Source organism: Venturia canescens, chromosome 1 (genome assembly GCF_019457755.1).
Source record: "Venturia canescens isolate UGA chromosome 1, ASM1945775v1, whole genome shotgun sequence".
NCBI lineage: Eukaryota > Metazoa > Arthropoda > Insecta > Hymenoptera > Ichneumonidae > Venturia > Venturia canescens.
This window is the reverse complement of record NC_057421.1, coordinates 21963985-21980182: the sequence shown is the minus strand read 5'-3', so window position 1 is coordinate 21980182 and position 16198 is coordinate 21963985. Positions and strand designations below refer to the sequence as shown.

The following is a 16198-nucleotide window of genomic DNA, read 5'->3' as shown; positions in this document are numbered from 1 at the left end:
GTGAAAAGGATGAGACGATTCGAAGGTTGGAACACGAAAAGAAAAAGTCCAATCGATCTTATGTATTCTGACAACGTATTCGATTTTATTAAAGAGAAGAGGCTGTTTTCTTTCAATTAAGTTTGAAGGCGGAAAGTACATGTTTATCGATTCTATACGATAACGAAAATCTTAACATTGTTGTAGCATCGGGTACGCGAGTCCTTCGCGCAAGCACTATGTGTGTAAAAATCCGTTACTATGAAAAAAAGTAAATAAACTGTAACACGAATTCGTTTATAGAAAATATTTCGGGGGACTAAGAAACTGGTGCGATACGTGCTGATTTTTCTTCATTTTCAATAAATGTCCTTCTTTAAGTAAATAATAACGCGATTTTCCTTTAATCACGTGCCTGTGTACAACGATATGCTATATAACTACATTATTTCGACTCAATGTGAGCCATTATACACGCGCAACAGTCGCGCGACAAGTCTTTTTCATAAAATCTAAAGCTGCTCGTTCGTCTCTCGTCGTCCTATTTCCTTATAAAAACTATATTAAGACATGTTTCCATATTTTTTCATACTCCTTTTCACTCCCTTTCATTTTCTCCTATGTACAACAGGTTTACATCATGGCACTATGTCATTTAATGTAAATTAACAATTAATATGTTTAGCAATGTTTAGCAAAAAAAAATGCCAATATTATGTAAGTATTTCTATACATTTAAGGGAATATCGTATGTACAGTCACATTCGAGTGGTACAAGGGTTCCGGAGGAGCTTTGCATTTCGTTCTTTTTATTTACGATGCGTATTCGAAAAGTATGGAAATATTTCTTGCATCCAATCTCCTGTATGACAAAAATATGAGAAAAAAATCAACATTTCTCCCTTTGGTCACGAGAAGTTTGAAGGAAAATAACAAAAATGTCCTCAACAGCTGTGACATTGAGCTTGATAAGTTCGTCGTGCCTTGATTGAAACGAGTATTTCATTGTTCGTTAGAAAACGAAAAAAATGATGAAACTTGAATGAATCGATCGGAGTTGATAATATAAAAGCTTGTGACATTTCGAAATGCCTGAAAAAAATTGGGCTCCACGTTGCTGACTGTACAACGATCTTTATCCTACAATTTTTATCGATCAATTAAAATGGCAGAACCGCAAAAAATATCACTTTTTGCTATGGCTTGTGCGTTGAGAATTGGGGAAGAAATACGTTTCCACAAAATCGGTGAAGCTTGATACAAATGCGTGATCAATTGGAACATGGGTTTTTTACTTTGAAGAGAAAAAATTCCCTTCGCTATTTCCTGTGATTCATTTCTTACCAATTGTCATCCAAGCAGCCACAAAATTGCCAATTTTTCATTTTTTATCTGCAACGGAATAAAGTCCGAAAATCTTTGACTTGTCTTTTTTCCAATTTGGGAATCTTCATATTAAGTGTTTGTCATTGTTCTAGGAAATAAGTGGTTAAAAATTGAGCCTATGCATGAATGAAAAGTTGCCAAAATGTGACACAATTGGTAGTAAATAAATTACCGCAAACATACGCGATTCTCTTTCGTAACAAAAGTAAATATTTCTTTTTTTCGATATCGGCTTCCAACCGGAAAGGTTTACGCTTTGTATATCGACAAATAGAATCACAATCATTCTCTCTTTCGCAAAATCTCTCGCTTTACCTTCTCTCTATGTACAAAAAAAAAAACAAAAAATAGACTTTCAACTCGTTCGTAAAAAAAATCCTGTCGTAAGAATTAATAAATTTCCCGATGCACTGAGCGGACGGTGGCGCATCGAAAATTGTTTCCAAATCTCGAAACTCCTGCATTGAGCAATTTTTTGATTTTAACAATTGAATGCTTGATCACTGGTGGTGATTTTTAAATGAAGATGAAACTTTTTTTAAAAATGCCCGTCTCGGGAGATAAGATTGTTAAAATTCCGAGACTCGTACGCATTTTCCTGTCTTTCTTTCCCTCAGGGATTTCCCTCGTTCAATAATATTTGTCTTGATCGAGATCGGCACGAATATGTTGCTGTCCGTGACTATTGCGTTTCAACGTTGCCGATTCGTACTCCAGACTTTTGGGATAGAGCTTTGGACTTCCCAATCCATTTACGTTGGGATTCGCTTTTGGTCTGAGCGTCCCGTTGCCGTTGCTGCTCCCAGAAAAGCTCGGCTGTCGTTTAGCTGAATTCACCTGAGAACCAAATCGAGCTCCCTTGAAAAAATACTTTCATTTAATATGGCTTTACATCCAGAAGGTGATAAAAAATGGACAAATTTGTTTAATCATTTCAAACGTAATTTTTCTATTTTTTGGGATCCAGAATTGATAATTATTACAACCGATAGAAAAGAAAAAAATTCTCACTGTAAATCAACCAACTCACATGAATTTTCATAGATTTCGAGAATCATATTTGAACTATTCATAATTTTAATTTATCAGTCAAACTCATTTCATATTTGCATCAGTTTTATAATTGCATAAATAAATTGAATCGAGCCTACCTCTTTGAGTGGTACGGACACGTATGGATTTTGTTTGCTGATGTAGTGAGGACTACCGGGTATTAGTGGCTTTTTTCTTTTCAGATAAAGAAAACAAACCACCACTGCGAGAGCCAGACCGATGAGGAAGCCAACAATGCAGCCTCCGACTACCGCACCGACTGATACTCCAGCCGCTTCGATGCTTCGGGGCAATGCGTTCGAGGTTATATCTAAGAGGATTAAGAAAAAATTATTTTCATGAAAATTCGAAGATATAGGAAATTCTGGAAATTGTCGATGCTCAGTGACATTTCTCAAGTTATTTGTGATATTTGGGTCTGGCACCGGAACGATCAACTCAAATCCGAGTTGAGTTACCTAAAAATATTCAATGTGTATTGATTCCTTATAAAAAATACGTCGAAAACGTACCATTTATGATTTTTTCAGAAAGGCAATCGCGGATTTCTCTACTGAGACCTTGGCAAGTGCCAGTTCCGGGCTGAAGGCACTGACGTTTTCGGTATTGTTTTTCCGCCCCTTCGCAGGGTGACCAACGCGTCCACTCGTCCCATCCCTGGAGGGATTCGCAGCTCGGCATTTCGCACGATTCGCGGACCGTACTCGGGCCCTCACAGTCGCTTGAGCTTAGACACTCACGACTTCTCGTCCGTATACCGATTCCACAGGAGACCGAACACTCAGTCCAGTCGGTCCAACACGACCACTCGTTACCCAAGTTTCCACTCCGGCACGCATGTGTGTTGCATATTCGAGTCTGCTTTGACATTCCTTCGCACGGTGGGGACTCGCACTGTCTCACCTTAAAAGCAGACATTTCATTGATTATGGATGGAAAAAACGTCACAAATCAATCGATTAATGTGGAAATATCAGTTCGATATTCTTTTGCGATAAATTCATTTTTAGGAGTTTTTTTAGATCCCAGAAGCAGCCTCGGAAGCAGCTAATTCTGAAAAATGCTGAGTTTTTCATGTGTAAATTCATTTTTCAAGGTAAAACTATTTTCTTCGCACAAGAATCTGTCACAAGCGAGATTGTGAGTATTTACCCTTTCTTGAGATCCGCCCCCGCAAATTTGGTTGCAGGGGAGCCACGAAGACCATTCGCTCCATCCACCATCGGGGCTAACTTCCGAGTTCATGCTATTGCTATTCGGATTTCCTCGGAGGCAAGATCCGTCGTTCCGACAATATCGTTCTTCCTCTTTGGCCAACTGAACACGCACGCTGGAGGGATCGTCGGTTTGAGCACGACACGTGAAGCGGAAACGCTTCTCGGTGTAACCAGAATTGGCTGACTGCAGAGTCGCGTTCACCGCTAACCATGGAGTCCAACCCGAGAAACGCTTTGTCTCGGTGCACGGATGAGTGTTGCATTCTTCGACCTGCAACGAACAATTTCATTCAGTTTCCAAATGAATAATATTATGGTTGGATAAAATCAGTCAAATTAAAATTTGTCCAGATTATGGATGTCGTCAGCGAATTTATCTTTTCTCTTTCTTTTATGTTGAAATTTGTAAAATCAAGAAAATCGATCCAAACTGTCATTATTTCAGAATGATTAAGGTATTGCTCATAATTTTATCTCATGTTAGCTTTATTTTCTGTAATTTACAAATGGGCAATGAAGCTGCTTAGACTTTGTGGAGTTCACAATGATAATAAAACGTTATTAATTGATTTTTCTTCTTCAGCGATGAGAAGAAATAATTTATACCTGATATCCGCAACCAGGACACTCGGCACCGCCTTCACCGGGAGACGGTTTATCGCACGTCTTTTTCCGCATACGCACACCTGCGAAATTCACCGGGAAGATTATTAGATAATTAGATAATTCAAGTTTCAGACAAATTCGAAGAGCAGGGACGATTTGATTTTGGAAATTGTAAATTTACCTCCGTTGCAGGGTCGCGAGCAAGAATTCCACGGTCCCCAGGAGGACCATTGCCCATTTTGAGGCGGAGGTGACACTTTGGCAGGAGCCGAGCACGGCTGGATATCAATACAAACAATCTCGTCGTGATCGTGACCAAGGCAAACTCGACCGCCGAATGCAGGGGCTGGATTTGTGCACGAACGTCTACGAGTTTTTATGGCGAGACCACAGGTCTGTGAACAGGCTGACCACGCCGACCACGCTGTCCAACCACCGTGGACCGTGCAATTCGCTACTTTGACTTTTGCGCCCGTACAACCAACGCCGCCATTCTGCGGGGGTGGATTATTGCACTCTCGAGTTTGACATTGGCACGAATCGGGATTCTGTTGATCGGAGAAAAAAAAAATTTGTATAAATCAAGTTGCATCGTTTCATTTACTAATTTTAATGTTTGCTGTTCCATCTGTTTTCTAATTGTTGATTTTGCTTCCTCATAGAGGAAGCTTTGTGACGATGAAATTTTTTTTTTTCCAGTTTTCAGTGTCAATGTGCTCAAAATGTTCCAAAACATCGAAAAATCATTTCTAGAAAAAATGTCCGGATGTGTGTATGTGTGTGTCTGTGTGTGTGTATGTGCACTGCAAAATTAAAACGCTTATAACTCGGAAATGGTTTGAGATACAGAGCTACCGTTTTGCACAGATGTTAATCTATACAAGTTCTTCATTCTCTGATAATTTTGTCAGAATTTGTAGAAAATTATAAATCCTACGACGTTTTGAAATTTTCATAAAAAGGGTGTCGATGCTCTAACTTGCGAAAAATTTAAGATTTATTAATAATTTTTTTTTTTTAAATAGACATATTACGAAAATATGAGTTTTTCAAAAAATCGTCTAACCGCTTCAATTTTTTGAAATTTTGTAAGATATTGTGTATAAGTATGTACTTCCTCTATAATTTCCAGCAAAGTTGTCGGAATTATTTAATTTCAATGTAAATAGAAAAACGATGAATATTGAAAGTTGCAAACTGTTTTTTCTGATGGCTCGTCATTCAGTTTTTTTTAATGGATTTAAACAAAGAGATAAATTAAAGTTCGTAAAAGAAGGTAGAGAAAATACATTATTTCCTTGTATACAAAAAAAATGCTGCAAATTTTAATTTGCATCATTTTTTTGAATTATTTTAGTAGTTACAGTCAAGATAAATGCCTTCGGGAACTTTAGAAATATCAGTGAATCACTAATTTTCATTTTTTTTCTCCACAAACATTCCAAAATTTTACAGTTGATTCAGTAGTTCTAAATCGCATGAAAATCGAAGGAATAATCGTCAAACAAAGTAGGCATCCGAGTCGAAGAGTTTTGGTGTTTTCACATGAGACAATTCTTTGCCATCCGAAGCTAATTAATATTCACCTCTGGGCCATTATCCATGTGCGATCTTGCATGATATCTTGATCGTCCGGCTGTCTGTTCAGTGATGTCGTGTTGACAGGAATTCCAAGGACTCCAGGCGCTCCATCCACCGTCAACAGGGTCTGTGAGAACGGGACATTTGGTGACGTCCTGTAGCCAATGATTGGCAAGATGATTTTGATTCGGTGCCGTTTCGCACTTCATCAAATACTCGTTCCAGCCGCAATACGGTTCTTGGGCGTTCAAGCAAGCCCAACGATTTCTGTGCCGATGGCATTGGACCGCCGGTATCATCAAGAGACCCGTCTCCATTCCCACGTAAAGGGACATGGTGGTTTTGAGAAATTGCAAGGTCATAGCTGGCGAGGGCAGGGGACCCCAAACTTCGACGATGCAGGTTTCTTGGGTTCGGGGCAAAACGCTTATTTTTTTCACTAGACCGGTCACCGTCGCGACGTAAAGAATTGTCACGCCGCGATGGAGCTTCGTCGGTGTTACGTCGACCGCAATGTGCGTGAATCTAACGAAATTACACAATAAATGAAAAATGTTAACATTTTTATCGAAAGAAGGAAATTAAAGTTCGCGCCTATGTTTCACCTTCCAGAAACATTACTAAAAGTCTCATTTCCGAGGAAAGATCAGTTGGAATTTATTCCCGTACAGTAAAACCGATGCAATGTCACTTGACTCGAGCAAAATCAGATTTTACCTTTCCAAGGTTGCCGTGTGGAGAGGAAGGAGACTCGTACTCTGAACCGAGTCGTCCATAAGTTGATATCTTTGATTTTCCGTTAGCTGATGCGGCTCATTTTTCACCGACGAGCCGCAGTGTTGACGGTTGTGATTAGCAACGCGTTTTCTCTCCCACGCCGCTCCCGAATGTTCTTGATGTTTGAATGGCCCGTTGAATGCCGCAGCCACGGCGGACATGTTGAAGGCACAAATAGCCGAGCCCGCTATCGCGTTGCTGTTGGTTCACAATATTCTTTCAATTATTAACATGAATTTTAAACTTCGCGTTAATGAGAAAGAACTACCGTTATTCGCACACAGTAATTTCTACGTTTTTCAACGAATCTAAAATCGCAAATGATGTCGATGGTGCTGACGATTCGAAATAATTGATGCTTCATTTTCCAAGCATGTTTCACTACTTTAATGAACTGTCACTAATAAACTACGATTACCCCATATCCTGACACTCGAAGTAGGAAAGCGTGTGAGACAAAAATATTCGATATTATAAAATCAGAAAAAAAACATCAGCACAGAGAGAAAATTGCATGACGTGGATAATAAATGAGCTGGATTATTCGTGCACTTGCCTCGGGGTAGTGAAAGTTGCATAAATAATACCCTCGTCAGGATGATAAGCTGCTCCCTGTATTTCGTCGTAGTAAAACGGAAATTCACCCGGAAGTGAGCAATTTAGACGCGCCTTACTGAAGGTTGTCCATGTGTCTCTCATCATCGTCTGGCCACCCGGGTCTTCCTTACAAACTCGAGCTATTCTCGAGTATATTTTCTACAAAAATAACAAAAATTTTGTTTATTACTATTATATTTATTTGTTAAGGAAAAAACTGAAAGAAATTGTTTGTAAAATTTTGTTTGCGATGTCGTGAGGTGTTGTCGAAAATGAGAAACTTCACGAAGCATGTCAAGAGGTCAAAATATATTTTTCAAAATGAAATTTCTATGATGGCGGAGTTGGTATTGTTTTGCTCCAAATTTTCACAGAATCGAAAAAGTGGATAAACTGCTTTTTGAGCTTGTCAATAGATGTCCCTGCATCAGCAGATCGATTTTTCTCATTGTCAGTGCTTCAGTTGAAAGTATTATTGGGTTCATTACCTTTCCACAATTGATGTACTCGACAGCTGATTCACGGAAAAGGAAGTACACGTGCTCTTCGGTTTCGAAACTTCCCACGAACTGGGGATCGTTGAGCCACCTGACGGGGAGATTGAACCATAAAAATATCAATGAAAAGAATTGCACGAAAGTAGATGATGGGCTTCTCCGTATTCGTGACTTTAGTAAAATTCTACGAATTTACAAATTCCTTCGAAATCCATTTCAGGACGCGAATGTGCGTTTTTTATGTTCCGGATGGATTTTAGGGACTCGACAAATCGGGGATTCTCGCTCTTACCGCGAATCGTATTGATGAGTTCGAAGATTGGGTGAGGCGAGGGTGCGATAAATGGCGGGATCGGCGCCTGAAAAATCAGTCGAAGATCCAGCGAAGAGGCCAGCATTTCCACGTGCCAAAAGAGCTGTCACGTTAGCGTGAGGTGAGTACGGGCACATTGCCACGCCGGACACTCGACTCGTCACCGTGTTTATATTCTCGATCTATTCATGAAAATAAAAAAAAACGTACGAACTGTGATAAGGAAACACGTTAAAGCAATATCGGTGGGTCTAAAAAAAGGAGGAGGGGGGGGGGGGGGAACGGGGACCATTTTACATCAACTACGATGATTGATTGATCGACGTTAAGTATTCAGCGAAACGAAAAAAGATCCATCGCTCTCATCTCACGGTCACCGTCCGCGCTTCCTCGAGGTCGCAATCGACCTCGTTGACGAAGTTCGTTGACGCTTTTGATTCATGCAATTGTAATAAAAAAGTGTTGTATAGGCGTGCTAACCCGCTGGATGACCAAGGTCATGGGCTCCGAGCAGAGCTATTTTTGTCTCAAATAAATCTTGCGTGCTTCATTTAAATTCTTGTCCTCTTGTTTGACAGCATGTTTCATTTTCATTAATATTATTATTACGAATTTCATTTTCAGCGTGCAACAGTCATAAATTTTTGTCTGTACATTTTTAATATTGCAAATGTTTTCGTCTGTTTTCTCAGAAAAAAAAAAAATAAAGACAGTAAATTTGACATTACAACAATTGCTGAGATCTTTCCAATAAAGTCGAGTATTTTGTGGGCTAAATGATAGTTATCAGGGTTTCGCGATAGTCTATGTGGTTGTCGTCGTCGTCGTTATGCAAATTTTCAGGCTCGAGTAGTAGTCGAGAAAGACTTGAATTCATTACGCGTTATTTTGTTTTGTATGAGAGAGGATAAAAGTTTATGAGCTAATAATAATAAAACTGCATCGAAGAAAATGTACACGACGCACAATATTCCTCTTATTTTATACAATTTCAACGCCTTTTACCGCATCATTCGAGCCCGAGGAATTCATTGTAAACAAGGAAAACATTGTATACGTTTTCGATTAGAAGTATCGAGATGAGGCACTAAAAACTTCTTTTAAGTCCTTGCTCAAATTCAAACCGCAAATATCAAATTTGTTGTCAAGTTTCAGTGAGCGGTATGTGGGAAAATGAAAATTTATTTGGCAGATGAAATCTTACAATTATCCAAAATGCAAAAAAAAAAAAAATAGTGGAACGAATACAAATGGATTTCTGGGTAAACCGTTCGTTATGATTGAACATAAATTTGATTCAGCGTTTCGCATTTCCTGAGCGAGTCCTTGGGTATTACAAAATAATAAAGCAATTCATTTATTCGCCGTAAAAACTTTGAGTTTTTGAGATTTGTACAGTTTTGTTTAAACGGTTAAAAAATTTTCGAATTCCTCATTCGTTAATCCTGTAGAATGGCGTGATTCGGTGTGAGTGTATTTACCTCTCTCCACGTGCATTGCGGACTGAAAGCGTTGGTACCGCAGGTGAATAGGGATTTGCCATTGCTCAGTAATACTTTGATGTAATTGTGACAATCTTGCGAGGTTTGACCTTTGTCCTGGCATACCGAAGCTTTCTCTGGTGGTGCAGGCCACGTTGCGTGTTCCAGAGGCTTGAGTGCATCGAGGGTCAAGCGATAGAGATTATCTCTGAAAAAGAGATGAAATTCGTGTTGACAGTTTTTGAAAATTTCATCACGAAAAAGCTTGACGTAAAAATCGAAGGAGAAAATAATTTTGCATTTCTACTTCGACAGAAAATATGAAAAACAATTCACTTTTGATAATTTTTTTCGTACTCTAACCAAGGGGAGCAAAAAAGTATATCAATTCGAGAAGATTCAGAATGTTATTTCGCCATGGAGCTCCAGACGTTTCCCTGGGAGATTCCGGGAGTAATTTCGTCCGAGATTCTCATGGGCGTTGGACGGGGACACCGGGAGAGTCGGTGCAGCCTCGCGATACATCAAGGATCTACTTTATCCTGTTGAAATATCGGGAGGAGAGCAAAGTGTTTGGCACACGCACAAAGTCCCGGCAATACTTCTTTCCAGAGTGACATTCCGTATGCCTTCGTCCCACTTGACTTGTCTATGTCGGTGCACATATGCGATCGATTGGACATACCTGTAAAGTCCCTCGAGTAGGCGAAAGTCGATAGGTATACGCGAGGCTCCCAATATCTCGTCGGTTTCGATTTATGAGCAACAAGGTGACAGAGAAAAACAAAGTAACAAAAAATAAACTGGAGCCACCGTCGTGAGTCTGCGGCTTAGAAAATTCATTCAGCAAATAGAAATGTTTTTCTCCCTTTTTTCAGGTCTTTGGCAAAAAATGTGTAAAAATTACTTTTTTTTTTAAATGCCTAACCGAACGAATAAAATTCGAGACGATATTTCTAAGGAAACTTTTATCGATCTATAAAGCCTGTGAGAAGGTTTTATTCAAGCTTGCTGGAATTAAGGCATCGAGTATTCTTATGCTTGTATGCAGGGTTTCAAATCTCTCATGTGTTTCTTACTGGCGTGTGGCCCACGTGAAGTTTTGTGGCTCGCGACGTGGCCTCAACACCGCGTGGCAATGTGTAGCGATAAATAAATTATTATCGACTTATAAATAACTTGGCGTTGGCGCTTGAAAGATATCCTTTCGTATATAAACTCACAACGTTCTCTGTCGCCTCGTATACTTGTCGCAGACCTGGAGAATCCAGATTTTTTCGGCTCCCTCTTCGCACTTTCTTACTTCTCTTTTCCTGTATGCATTTCAATCGCTCTACCTCCCCCCCCCCCCCCCCCCCTCCCGCCCTCCCTCTCTCTCTCTCTCTCTCTCTTGATCCGTTTTTTATTTTCTCAAAGGATCGGGGAGCGAGACACCTCACGGATAAGCGTTATCGAACATACATGGTGTTCGACGTAGGTATAAAAGTTATTATAAGGGACTTGCAGGTTTTGCAAGAGAAATATCTTTATCACTTTTTTGTTCTCTCTTTCTCTTTGTTTTTCGCGTTTCTCATCTTTCATCTAGGGCCTCATGTTGTAGGTAAATTGTTAGTTTTACTTTTTTTTTTGTTTCGTATTCATTTTTCATTTTACTCTTTTTCTCAATTTTCTTCATTTCGATCTACCTTAATAAATGATGCTTTAGTGTTCTTTTTTCTCTGTTTTTTGGATTTCGTTACAAACGAATTTATGGGTTTTTTCGAGGAATTTTTTATTCGGTTTCTATCCTTCCTTTTGCTTTTCTCTTGATTTCTGGTTCTCTATCACTCCTACAGTGATGAATTTTTCGCACGTTGAACACGAGTTACGGGATTCTAATGGACACGAGCTTGCAGTAGTACTCGTCGAACGGATCTTTCAGCCCTGTGGATACGAAGAATTCCCCGCGAGTTACTTGTCACCTCAATCTACGGAGCACATTCTTCTTCCACGTTTCTTCCTCACGCGCCACCGTTTTTTTCCCATCGTTTTTCTGCTCTCGCGCGGGCTTTCTGTAAAAGGTCGTGTGCACGAATCCGCGTGGGACAATCACGCTCGAGTCACGATTTCTCAAACGCGGCGCCACAGACAAACGACATTTTTCGAATTGTTGCACTTTATAAATCACCAGACTCGCCGTTGTTTTTCTTTCGTATCGCCTTCATAGAAACCCAAAATCGAATATTTCAGTTTCACGCGTTCCAAGACGATTTTGATTCGTTATAAATTTCTACGCAGCGCGAAACGAATTGGCGTATTTTTACTTGGTTTTCGCCGCGTGTAAACATCGCGAACTAGGACTTTCAAAATTTCCATAATACACGGAACAGTGCTACGGTTGCGCAAGGGAGGTGTGTCGGCGTCAGGACGCGTGTCACGAAACACTAGAAATTCTTCTTTTGCACCTCGAGAATTCGGCAGATGAAAAAGAAGGGAAAAGTTTAACCTCTCAATCGCCATATTTTCTGGCGGCTAAGCTGTAAGATTTGATTGCTGGCGACATCAAAGGACACGAGTATAATCGTGAGACCCCGTGAAACGCCGGGCAGACCGGCAACGGGGGATATTATGGCGCCTACGTGGGCGCGTCGTGATCGCGAGACCGAACAGGGAACCCTGGACCAGAGAGATTGAGGTAAAATGGCCTCAAGAGAAAGAGAGTCCGAGCTGAAAAAGAGCGAGAGAGAGAGAACAAGAATATAATTATTATTAAGTGGAATATAAGTGCGCGGGCGCGAGCAGCCGGTTGCGTGCACGGCCAATTAATAAAATGGTAAGATAGCGAAATCGGCTCGTTGCCTACCTGTGCTTCAATCTACACGCATATAGCGTATATTTCATATCTACATAGAATATGAGAAGATTGTACATAAATAGGCTACAACGTACGTCTATCGAACGAGGCTTCTGAATTGCCTTATCGAATGCCAGTAGCAAGAGCGTTTATGTATTTCGATACATTTACACATTTATATGATTGTGGGTAATATTCATAAACTATGTACGAGGCTTGAGTGCTCGGTGACATTTATTTGTCTATGATGCTTTTAGTGACGAATAAATTTCAAGCAAAATATTATCGTTAATTGTAATCGCGAAGAAAAAAGCCATTAATTAGTTTCGTCCGCAGCTTCACCTTTTTTTATCCATGTAAAACGCAGCGTTTATCGCAGTTTCAATTGAGAGATTTCACACATTCGTGTACAAGCTATTTCCTTTCTATTTCTGAGAGATATTTTTCTGCCTATAACTTTGAAAAATATTCATAGTTATTCCATATGTTAGAAATTAGACTACGATGCGCATTGCCGAGCTGAACATCTGAGCAGACAGTCGACGGACTGTCTATTCAGATGTTCTTTGAAGTACACACGTAATGTACATAAAAGTAACGAAACACAAGACTCCACCGCGCGTTCCTGATATATCTTACGTCGCCATGCATAGTACGTATAGATTTATACATCGTTTTACAGTCGTGATACTATCAACGGTTTCAGCACGATCTCTCGAAACGAAAGACGATGGATATCTTGTAACATGCTTCACTTGTGTTATGATTATTCTCAACAAAAACTTGTCTATTAGGTGAAGTTACGATTTTCATTGGTAAAGAGAATAAAATGAGAAACACTCTACTGTTACTACTGATAATAATCATGATGATAATAATGAGAGTAAAAAGAGCTGAACGAGAAGAAACTGACGTCAGAGTGAGTAAGAGAATCTAGAGCGAATGAAGAATCAACAGAACGTGGAAATGATACCCTTGACAATACCTACAACTTCATCACTCGAGTTCTTGCCTCCTATTTGAAAGAGCTCGAGATTTCCGAGGAATCGAGATTCTTTGCAGAATTTTTTTGTCGACACCGTCAGGACTCCTGCCTCCAGCACTCACTACTGTAAAACGACGAGAAAATGAGGGAAAAAATTGTTCTATCCACCATAGTAAAAATACCAATACCCATATCTTTTATTCAAAAAACTCAAAAGTCTTTTTCTCTATGCTGACAGTGAAAATTTGAGATGTACAATACATTTCCACTTGTGAGTAAGTGCTGGTCTGACGTGACGAATAACACTTTTTGCTATGCACGTAAAGCTGTTTAGAATTCAAGGGACGAAATATTGCAAAATTCAAAAATCATGATGACAATAATAATAATCAAATTTACTTTTCCTGTCACAATATATAACCTTGGTGAATGAATTATTTGTCACTCCTCCAAGTGGCAGTCTCTAGCTGGATCCTTCAATTGAAGCGCTAACATATGTTCAACAATTGCGAGATGTGCGAAGATTGTTCGTGCACGTAGTATGATTGTGTACATTCGTGTTATGTGCACGCTCCCAAGAGACTCTTTCGTTTCTCTTACTCTCTTTCTATCACTCGTTCTTCCATTTTCTCTCCTTCTCCCTCTTGCTTTCTCGGCGCTTTGGACCACTATACTTATCTCTTCGTGAGTGGCTCGTATTGAAACAGATTACTTCCTACTCAGTGAGGACCAGCAGAGGAGGAGGGTGTACCTCTCATCTTTTTGCGCTCGGACTCAAATATGAGAGTTAAAGTATTCGTTACAGGACCGAGCTCCGTGTGAATTCACAAACAACAAATTCAATTCGACGTTTCGTTGCTGCTATTTCATTTGTTTCGTAGCCACAGTTTCAATTTCAGAATTTTAACGTTTTTTCCGATAACTGCTCAATCATTATTCAATCCTTAAGGGCTGAAATCATTCGATCTTTCATGCAGTAACGGAACACGTTTTGTGGACACGTAGTTTATCGTTTTTTTTGTCAATCGCTAGTGATCGAGTGTAACATGGAGCGAGTGAGTAGCAGAAAAACAAGAATTTCGAGATTCGAATAGCTGCATGAGAGAACGAGAGAAGCGCCTACGCAAAATTGCTGTTCGCTATGAACATTTCGTCTCGCCACGTCTGTCCTCTTACATTCATATTTTTCAATAAATGTGTCTCTGGAAAACGCGAAGGTAAAACGGTGGACACATACAAATATGAGTTCTTTGAAGTTTCTCATTTGTGATAGAGTTTCTGTGAGGGAGTCTGTGCGATGTTACGGAGATCCCTCGCCCGTTCGCAACGTTCGCCAGCGTTGAGCAAGACTTTCTTGTTTTTTCATACTTGCCATTTCCTTTTCTCGTTTTCATCTAGTTTCTTTAATAAATATTCTACATTTCGTTAGTATAGAGAAGCGAGCACTCGTTAAAATGAATGTGACGCCACGGAATAGCGATGGAAAATTCGCAATGAAAAAATGCAGATAAATAACCAGCAGTTCCGACTGAAATGGATAATCGATTGGAACGCTCGAGCGCTGAGCTCGCCGAGCGAATACTCCGATTGTTCAATAAGAAAATTAAAGTTTAAGGATTTTTTAGTCAAACGACGATCGCCGAGAAAGGAGCGAGCATAAAACGTTATCAGGAACTGTGTGGACGAGAAATAGTTACGGTGCACGAGCACGTCGTAGCCCGAAGGAGTGAATCGGTATCGGAATGCAAATCGTGGCGCCGCGCGCTCACGCGCTCCTCTCTCGGCGTCTCCCAAGTGTTCTCTCCGGATCGCCTGCTCGTTTCGACGCACTTTGCGCAGGGGGCGCTCGGGCCCACATTATACACGCACTTTCTCTCGCACCTGAGAGAACATATATGCAGCCAGTTAAATTAGCCATAGGTGCAAATACGCGTATCTCTGTTTACCTGTCTAATAACAGAGGCTCTCATATTTTATACAAGGAGTCCCAACTCTTGGAGCTCTTCATTTGGGGTGACGGATTATTTATCTCATTTTTTCTTAGACTCATTTCTCTCTACAAATGTTCAGTTGATTCTAAGTTCTTATTGGATAAACAAAAACAAAATTAATTAATATTCAAATATTACAAATATGTAACGCACTATAGATTCGGCTTTGTTTTTTTGCCGAAAGCTACTTCAGTATCGGTGTTAATGGTGGAAAATCATTTCTATAAAATTAAGGGGGAAGATCAGTGTGACGGAGGCTGAAAAATGAGGTATTTTTTGGGATTTTTTTTTTTTTAAAAAGTGCTCGATCAAAATATTTGAAATGTTGTGTATTAATTATTGAAGTGATGAAGTATGCAAGGAATTTTTAGTACATTTTATTAAGGAGAGAAGCGGTCGCAAAATGGCGTCTCGAAAAAAGATTCCGGGACGGTTGACAGCACAAGTGCCACAGCAAGCATCTGAAATGAAAAATCGAAAAAGATTATTAAATCATAATGGTATAGCTATCGCAGCATCGTAGGAAAATTGAAAATTTTGACAAGCAAAAAAATGGCGTCCGTTTAAAAAAAAATTAGAATTTTACACAAATATTTTGCAGTAAATTGTTAATAAAAAAAGTCAACAATTTAAAGAGAAACTCTACGATGCGACGACAGTGATAAGTTTTCTGAAGAGAATTCTTTTTGAATGAAGTCGATTGGACGAAATTTGATATGTCAACCCGGTCAAAAACCATGGTTCCCAGAAAAACGTGTTTAATGTTTTAAGAGGATAAAATTGAATGATGTAACTTAAATATTAATACAAAACAAGTTCTTACCGATTAGTCTGCTATCCCTGGACCATACGGAAGCTCTTTTGCGTCCAAGCTCTTTTTTCACACTGATATTCCCCCTTAA

The 16198-nt window shown here is 39.7% G+C and overlaps 1 protein-coding gene across 2 annotated transcripts in view; it reads right to left on the bottom strand.

Moving 5' to 3' along the window:
• Positions 1-63: 63 nt before the first annotated feature.
• Positions 64-16198, bottom strand: part of Sema5c (Semaphorin 5c) — an 85467-nt gene continuing 69332 nt past the window's right edge. The window contains exons 4-15 of one of the 2 annotated variants that reach the window (XM_043410916.1): positions 9488-9695; positions 7986-8188; positions 7685-7784; positions 7156-7355; positions 6540-6797; positions 5828-6347; positions 4423-4789; positions 4242-4321; positions 3571-3906; positions 2931-3321; positions 2517-2728; positions 64-2223 (exon numbers count right to left, since the gene is read on the bottom strand). In XM_043410916.1, the coding sequence (XP_043266851.1) occupies positions 1996-2223; positions 2517-2728; positions 2931-3321; positions 3571-3906; positions 4242-4321; positions 4423-4789; positions 5828-6347; positions 6540-6797; positions 7156-7355; positions 7685-7784; positions 7986-8188; positions 9488-9695 (3103 nt within the window). In that variant the 3' untranslated portion in view covers positions 64-1995. The remainder of the gene's footprint in view (positions 2224-2516; positions 2729-2930; positions 3322-3570; positions 3907-4241; positions 4322-4422; positions 4790-5827; positions 6348-6539; positions 6798-7155; positions 7356-7684; positions 7785-7985; positions 8189-9487; positions 9696-16198) is intronic. The other variant, XM_043410926.1, reaches the window with a different exon arrangement.